Consider the following 9,065-nt stretch of genomic DNA (forward strand, 5'->3'; position numbering starts at 1 on the left):
CCTGGGTCACTATATGCCCCCCTTTGCTGGCAGGCACATGCCCCTCCTGGGTCACTATATGCCCCCCTGTGCTGGCAGGCACATGCCCCCCTGTCACAATATGCCCCCTTGTGCTGGCAGGGACATGCCCCCCTGTGCTGTTGGCAGGCATATGCCCCCAGCCACAATATGCCCCCCTGTGCAGCTGACAGGTACAGACCCCCCAGTCACTATATGCCCCCCAGTGCTGCTGGCAGGTACAGGCCCCCCGGTCACTATATGCCTCCCTGTGCTGCTGTCAGACATATGCCCCTCTGGTCATTATATGCCCCCTGTACTGCTGGCAGACTCATGCCCCCCTGGGTCACTATATGCCCCCCTTTGCTGCTGGCAGGTACATGCCCCTCCTGGGTCACTATATGCCCCCCTGTGCTGGCAGGCACATGCCCCCCGGTCACAATATGCCCCCTTGTGCTGGCAGGGACATGCCCCCCTGTGCTGTTGGCAGGCACATGCCCCCAGCCACAATATGCCCCCCTGTGCTGCTGACAGGTACAGCCCCCCCAGTCACTATATGCCCCCCAGTGCTGCTGGCAGGTACAGGCCCCCCGGTCACTATATGCCCCCTGTGCTACTGGCAGGCACATGCTCCCCCTGTGCTGCTGGCAGACACATGCTCCCCCCCGTGCTGCTGGCAGGCACATGCCCCCCGTGCTGCTGGCAGGCACATGCCCACACCTGTGCTGCTGGCAGGCACATGCCCCTCCCTGTGCTGCTGGCAGACACATGCTCCCCCCCGTGCTGCTGGCAGGCACATGCCCCCCGTGCTGCTGGCAGGCACATGCCCACACCTGTGCTGCTGGCAGACACATGCCCCCCCCCCCTGTGCTGCTGGCAGGCACATGATAAAATAACAAACACTTAACTCACCTTTCTCTGATGGCTCCGTGCTCACAGCTCCTCGGTTGCGCTTCCTGTTTCCCAGGCATCGGATCATGTGACCTGGGCACACAGTGATGTCATCACTGTGCTGTGCTGATCACATGATCGGATGTCAGCACAGACACAGGAAGCAACCGAGGAGCTGTGAGCATGGAACCATCAGAGAAAGGTGAGTTAAGTGTTTGTTATTTTATCATGTGCCTGCCAGCAGCACAGGGGGGCATATCCATGATGGGAGTTGGGGGGGAGAGTGCAGGCACATGTAATATTCGCTGCTTCCCTGTGAATCAACTTGGCACAGGTTCAGCGCCGAGGTGATGAACAGCAGGTGCAGTGAATATTACATGAGGCTAATGAGCGGGAGCACAGAACCTCCTGCTGTCTCAGCAGCCCGCAGGCAGCCCACCCCAGCCCCCTGACACCACTCCAGAGCCGCCCCCCTCCTCTACAGCACAGCACACAGATTCGGATTATAAGACGCACCCCCACTTTCCCAAAAAATTTTGGGGAACAAAAGTGCGTCTTATAGTCTGAAAAATATTGTATACGGTCGGCCAAACCCCCTAAATCAGTGCTTACATGTAACTTTACTCTAATGTGTATGGGGGCGATAAAAGGTAACTTATTGGATGCTGCCTCTCGCCCGGCCTAATAGACCTTCGTACATTGCAGGCCCAGACACCATTATTAGGCATGTAAGTATCGTAGTAACTAGGCCGCCCCATACTATTGAGTACTTGGGAGTAGAGGGGCATTCAGCCGAACTCTCACACCTTAAGGTACCTTCACACGAAGCGACAACGATGCCGATCGCTGCAGCGTCGCTGTTTGGTCTCTGGAGAGCTGTCATACAGACCGCTCTCCAGCGACCAATGATGCCGAGGTCCCCGGGTAACCAGGGTAAACATCGGGTTACTAAGCGCAGGGCCGCGCTTAGTAACCCGATGTTTACCCTGGTTACCAGCGTAAAAGTAAAAAAAACAAACAGTACATACTCACCTGCGCGTCCCCCAGCGTCTGCTTCCTGACACTTACTGAGCTCCGGCCCTAACAGCACAGCGGTGACGTCACCGCTGTGCTTTCACTTTCACTTTAGAGCCGGCGCTCAGTAAGTATCAGGAAGCAGACGCTGGGGGACGCGCAGGTGAGTATGTACTGTTTGTTTTTTTTACTTTTACGCTGGTAACCAGGGTAAACATCGGGTTACTAAGCGCGGCCCTGCGCTTGGTAACCCGATGTTTACCCTGGTTACCAGTGTAAAACATCGCTGGTATCGTTGCTTTTGCTGTCAAACACAACGATACACGGCGATCGGACGACCAAATAAAGTTCTGGACTTTATTCAGCGACCAGCGACATCACAGCAGGATCCTGATCGCTGCTGCGTGTCAAATTAAACGATATCGCTAGCCAGGATGCTGCAACGTCACGGATCGCTAGCGATATCGTTACAAAGTCGTTTCGTGTGAAGGTACCTTTAGATGCCATGTTTGCTTTTGGCAGCAGTAAGTGGTTAAACTACCAGGATTTTTGTTTTTTGTTGCAGACACCCTGTACCATACCTGCAGTGTACATCTATGTTCTGGTGTTCGAAAGACATAATTTTTTTAAACAATTGTTTATTGTGTGAAAAAATAAAATGTGTCTTCTGCTTTTTCCATGTATTTTTCTTTTTACAAGAATTGTTGGAGCCAATTTTCTGCAGAAAATAAACACATATTAAAATGTTTCTAGTGTTTTTCTTGTAATATAGGAAAACCTAATGACAGAAATAAACCCCATAAGATGAGTCTATGAGGAACGTATTCAGCTGCTGACTCCGAGGAAGAAACTGCTTGCTGTCTGTGGCCGAAATATATAGGTTTTATTAGTAGATGGAAAGAAGGAAACTAAATACTGTAAAATAATAAATCTCCTCATATGTTTCCCTTATTATCTCCAGTAATTGTATTATTACACGGGATTTTTATGATGTTGCATCGGCTCATCTTCTTATTCAGGTCTCTTCAATATCGGATCCTCTCAGTGAAGATCTTCTATATAAGAGAATTTTTCTAAATCGCCCATCAAAGATGGATATGGACAGAGACAAGAGGGCGGAGAGGATATTACACCTCACCCTAGAGATCCTCTTCCGGCTTACTGGAGAGGTGAGAGATTCTGATGATGTCACATTACATCATTCTTATCTATGGGAATAACAGATGGACAGAACTGGAGTGGTGAGGACTCTGGAAATGTCTGTAGTGAGATTTATTAATGTGTCTCTCCATAACCAGGATTACACAGTGGTGAAGAAGACCTCTAGTGAACGTTGTCAGGACCCTTTGTCTGAGGGATGCGAAAGATCCCTGAGCCCAATCACGAGGCCTCCATCTCACCCCCTGATACATGACATCAATGACCAGAGGTTCCTAGAACACATCTACAAGATGACTGAGCTGCTGACTAGAGAGGTGACACTGCTGGGAATGCTGGGACATTATACAGTAACACTATGAAGAGATCGGGGGGATGATGGTATCATTGTATGTGTCAGGTTCCTATAAGGTGTCAGGATGTTGCTGTCTATTTCTCCATGGAGGAGTGGGAGTATTTAGAAGGACACAAAGATCTGTACAAGGACGTCATGATGGAGGTTCCCCAGCCCCTCACATCACCAGGTAATAGACAGGACTAATTACACACAGCCTATAATTATCTGTATGTGAAGAATGAATTCAGTCCCTGTATGTGTTTCCTTCAGATCTATCCAGTAAGAGGACAACACCAGAGAGATGTTCCCATCCTCTTCTTCCACAGGACTGTAAACAAGAAGATCCCATTGTTCCTCAGGATCATCAGGTAGATGGAGAGAAGGTGTCATGAGATCTCCCCTATGATGTGTAGATGCCGGTGAAGGTCTTGTGTTCAGTCTTTTATTAGTATTATATGTTTTATACTTGTGTAATGTGAACGGTGGAGATGGCAGGATTAGAGCTGATCATAGATGTGACTTCTCCATCTGTCTGTGACCTTTACAATATTTGTTTCAGGGTGAAGATCTGACCCGTATTAATACTGCAGAGACATATGTGAGGGGTGATGAGTGGTGTAAAGAGGAGATTCCTACATATGACTACCCAGGTGAGTAGTAACCACTAAATGCAGAGAAGGTACAGATTCTTCTCAGTCACCGGCTGTGACTGCTTTATAGGTGGTGTAGTCTGACTGTATCACAATCGTTCGATCACCATTTGGCCTCCCGACCACAACATTCTCCTCCACCAAAAACTGTTCAAATGACTTTGGGTATTGAAAGCCTTTTTTGTAGAACTTACCACCTGGATGATCTACCTACCCCCTGGGATTAGAAGACACTGACCGTTACCTGCCCAGATCTGTAAACAACAAAGTCAAGACAGCGAATGTAGAATGTGCTGACAAGTTAGAAAATCACTTGAAGAAATATATTATGATGGGCCTGTAAGAGAGAGCGGAGGGTAATGATGCTGTTGGTTTCCTAGATCTCTGAGATCTTATTGGATGAATCTACCTTCTCTCCCTTCTGTGCTGCTGAATGTGCTCATATGGTCCCTTCAAGACCAGGTCCAGTCTTCTTGTCCAAACTTTGCTTTTACGATCGACAACATTAAATTTGCAGTGAGGCCAAGTGTGAATTTCTGTACAATAACAGCAGAGTTTCCCTTTATCCTGACTTTTAAATTTCTTTTAAAACCTTCTAACTTCAAACAGGATTGTGATAAACTACAGGAAAATCATTATACCTGTGCGTTTTTGAAAGCTAAATAAAGAAATAAAAAGAATTGTGATGTCATTTCTTGTCCCACCTCTTCATTTACATACTCCATTGAACAATAATGTTTGCACACACACAAAGAAAGAGATAGATAAATGGATAGATAGGATAGATACATACATAGTACATACATAGATTGATAGATGGATATTAGATAGATCTATAGATAGATCTATATATAGATAATACCAAGCCCGATGTTTAGGAGTAAACATAATAAAATAGTACATAAAAAAGTGAAATAAAGACACACACAAAATCTGCGTTAGGCCGGGGTCCCACTTGCGAGAAACTCGCAAGAGTCTCGGACCTTAATACCAGGCACTGCTGCCGACAATCGGGACTGGCGTGGTAAGCTGCATAGAAATACATGCAACCGTACACTCCGATCCCGAGTGCCGGCAGAGTATTCATGCGAGAGACTCGTGCGAGTTTCTCACAAGTGTGACCCCGGCCTTAAACGCAATATCTGTTTAATTTATAAAAATAAAATGGCGTGGGCGCCCGTGCAATTTTCTGCACCATAGAGGGAAAGCCAGCGACTAGGGGCCGATGTTTATAGCCTGGGAAGGGGTTAATACCCATGGATCTTCCCAGGTTATGAATATCAGCCCGCAGCTGTATATTTAGTTTTTACTGGCTATTAAAATAGGGGCCCCAAAAAAAACTATGTGGGGTCCCCCTATAATTAATAGCCAGAAATGGGTAGGCAGACACCTGCGGGCTGATGTTCGTAGCCTAGGAAGGGGTCATGGGTATTTCCCCCTCCCCGGCTACAAACACCAGCTCACAGTTGCCCCAGAAATGGCGCATCTATAAGATGCGCCAATTCCGGCACTTAGCCTCTCTTCCCACTCCCCTGTAGCTGTGGCATATGGGGTAGTAGTTGGGGGTTGATACCACTTTTGAATTGTAAGGTGACATCAAGCCAGCTTAGTAATGGAGAGGCGTCAATAAGATACCTATCCATTACTAATGCTATAGTTGTTAATGGGTTAAATAAACAGACACAGCCAGAAAAAAGTATTTTAATGAAATAAATCACTACACAGTTTTGCCATCTTTATTGTTCTGCCAATCCATGCGACGCCCTCGATCTCCTGCAAAAAAAAAAAAAAAACAACCAACACAAATACTCCCTGGTCCGATGCAGTCCATTTAATAACGACTGTCCCACGGCGATCTCCCCTATAGAGCTGTCACATCAGCAGATGTGACAGCACTATAGGTCTCCAGTGACACACTGACAGGTGACACTGGCTCCTGCAGTGCAACACTGAAGAGGTTACCTGAGTTCAGGTTGTCACTTCACGGCAACGCTGCGTGAGAATGACAGTATGAACTATAGTGAACTCACGACGGAGGGACACAGTGCAGAGGATTTCCTCCTCTCACTGTATCACCGGAGCCCCTGGAGAGCGGTCGCATATAACAGCTCTCCACGGGAGATCGTCATCGGATGCTCATTATTACATGGATTACATCGGATCAGGGAGTATACTGTTGGATTTTTATTTTTATTTTTTTTACAGGTGATCGAAGGCTTCGGAGACTAGGTGTATGGTCAGTATGTACTATATGTGTATGTTTTTTTTTAGACTTGAACACAGTAGCTGGATGATGGTACTACTTCTGTCCCATTATCCGGCTTCCTGTCACTGTAGCAGGCATAGCCGGATGGGACTAGTAGTCCAATCGGAATATGCCTGCTCACACAAAGCCACACACACAGATACACACACATACACAGATACACACACAGACACGCACATCTTCTCTGTACACAGTCTACGCCCACACTCTTCCCCCTTCCGATCTGCAGTGTTTCTCACAGGAACATCCGCAGCACATCCGCAGATCTTTTTTAAACCTGTGATATTGCTGCGGATTTGCCTGACACAATGGAAGTCAATGGGTGCAGAAACGCTTGAAATCTGCAAAAAGAATTGACATGCTGTGGGAAAAAAACTGCAATTCTACGCATTTTTTCCACAGCATGTGCACAACAAATGTCAATTTTACATTGACTAATATTGCTTGTGCACTACACTGTGATTTTGATGTAATTCCGCGTGTCCAAAAACTGCAGATCCGCATCAAAATTCGCAACGTGTGCATATAGTCTAATGTTTTTCCATTGACAGATGATGGACCTGTTTGGATTTGTTTTTTGGGAGATGAGAATTGGTATTATTTTCGCCTACATAACATTGATTGGTTTCTTTTTATTCTATATTTGGGAGGCAGAATGAACAAACAGTTGAACACCACACACTACCGGTTCATCTAATAAGGTTTTCTATTAGACTGTGAACTGTCATTGTCTTGGTAAATAATTAAAGTTTTTTTTTACATAGCTTGCCATTTTTATGGACAGTTTAATTAGAAATGTTCAAAAATATAAAACTCAAGGATATTTTATTAAAAAATAATTGTTTTTTATCTTGGCAGATGACTGTACCAGGAGATCAGAAGGACAGCTGACCTCTTCAATTTTTAAATATGATGATCTTGAGATCCTACAAGATACAATTGAAGTGAATGCTATTACTCCAGTTATATCATCACCCCTTCACAGCAAAGATCTGTCAGCTGATCCTTTGAAACAGATCATATCTTCTGATTCATTACCGACTACTAAAGAATATCAAAGTCACAAAAGAGGCATTAAAAAACAAACTGCTCCTAAAGCAAAGAAGTCATTTTCATGTTCAGAATGTGGGAAATATTTTAACACGAAAGCGCATCTTGATAACCACCAGAGAACTCACACAGGGGAGAAGCCTTTTTCATGTTCAGAATGTGGGAAATGTTTTAACCGGAAAGATCTTCTTGTTAGACACCAGAGAACTCACACAGGGGACAGATCTTTTTCATGTTCAGAATGTGGGAAATTTTTTAACACAAAAGCATATCTTGATACCCACAAGAGAACTCACACAAGGGAGAAGCCTTTTTCCTGTTCAGAATGTGGGAAACGTTTTAACCGTAATGCAACACTTGTTAGTCACCAGAGAACTCACACAAGGGAGAAGCCTTTTTCCTGTTCAGAATGTGGGAAATTCTTTAATTGGAAACAGCATCTTACTAGACATCAGAGGAGTCACACAGAGGAGAAGCCTTTTTCCTGTTCAGAATGTGGGAAATGTTTTAATCGGAAAGAGCATCTTATTAGACATCAGAGCAATCACACAGGGGAGAAGCCTTTTTCCTGTTCAGAATGTGGGACATGTTTTAACACAAAAGCATATCTTGATACCCACAAGAGAACTCACACAGGGGAGAAGCCTTTTTCCTGTTCAGAATGTGGGAAATGTTTTAACCGGAATGATTTTCTTGTTAAACACCAGAGAACCCACACAGGGGAGAAGCCTTTTTCCTGTTCAGAATGTGGGAAATGTTTTAGCTGGAAATCAGATTTGGTTAGGCACCAGAGAACTCACACAGGGGAGAAGCCTTTTTCATGTTCAGAATGTGGGAAATGTTTTAAATGGAAATCAGATTTGGTTAGGCACCAGAGAACTCACACGGGGGAGAAGCCTTTTTCCTGTTCAGAATGTGAGAAATATTTTAACCAGAAAGCAGTTCTTGTTAGACATCAGACCATTCACACAGGGGAGAAGCCTTTTTCCTGTTCAGAATGTGGGAAATGTTTTAACACAAAAGCATATCTTTATACCCACAAGAGAGCTCACACAGGGGAGAAGCATTTTTCCTGTTCAGAATGTGGGAAATGTTTTATCTGGAAAAAGCGTCTTGTTAGACACCAGAGAACCCACACAGGGGAGATGCCTTTTTCCTGTTCAGAATGTGGGAAATGTTTTAGCTGCAAATCATATTTGGTTAGGCACCAGAGAACTCACACAGGGGAGAAGCCTTTTTCCTGTTCAGAATGTGGGAAATGTTTTAACTGTAATGCAAATCGTGTTAGTCACCAGAGAACTCACACAAGGGAGAAGCCTTTTTCCTGTTCAGAATGTGGGAAATGCTTTAATCGGAAAGAGCATCTTATTAGACATGAGAGCATTCACACAGAGGAGAAGCCTTTTTGATTTTCTTAATGTGGGAAATATTTTACTTGGAAATCAACTGTTAATAAACATTAGAGATGTCACATAGAGGAGAAGCCATTTTTATGTACATAATGTTGGAATAGTTTTAAGCAAAATTGGATCTTCTTAAAGGGGTTGTCTCATGTCATTCCTCATGTTTGCTGACAAAAGGATAAAACTAAACTTTATTAATTCCAAATGTAAAACTATACCCATAATTCACCCCCTGAAGGTTAGTCAGAAGGTGACTAATAGAAAAAACATGTACCCCGCATTTCAGTATATAGGGTGAG

At 44.8% G+C, this 9,065-nt stretch overlaps 1 protein-coding gene across 1 annotated transcript in view; it reads left to right on the forward strand.

Moving 5' to 3' along the window:
• LOC143767935 (uncharacterized) overlaps positions 1-8,838 on the forward strand; it is an 88,912-nt gene extending 80,074 nt beyond the window's left edge. The window contains exons 6-11 of the mRNA XM_077256469.1: positions 2,922-3,071; positions 3,201-3,377; positions 3,461-3,584; positions 3,668-3,765; positions 3,957-4,047; positions 7,172-8,838. Of these exons, the coding sequence (XP_077112584.1) occupies positions 2,922-3,071; positions 3,201-3,377; positions 3,461-3,584; positions 3,668-3,765; positions 3,957-4,047; positions 7,172-8,772 (2,241 nt within the window). The 3' untranslated portion in view covers positions 8,773-8,838. The remainder of the gene's footprint in view (positions 1-2,921; positions 3,072-3,200; positions 3,378-3,460; positions 3,585-3,667; positions 3,766-3,956; positions 4,048-7,171) is intronic.
• Positions 8,839-9,065: the final 227 nt, after the last annotated feature.

This window comes from Ranitomeya variabilis, chromosome 4, assembly GCF_051348905.1.
Source record: "Ranitomeya variabilis isolate aRanVar5 chromosome 4, aRanVar5.hap1, whole genome shotgun sequence".
In the NCBI taxonomy this organism is placed as follows: Eukaryota; Metazoa; Chordata; class Amphibia; order Anura; family Dendrobatidae; genus Ranitomeya; species Ranitomeya variabilis.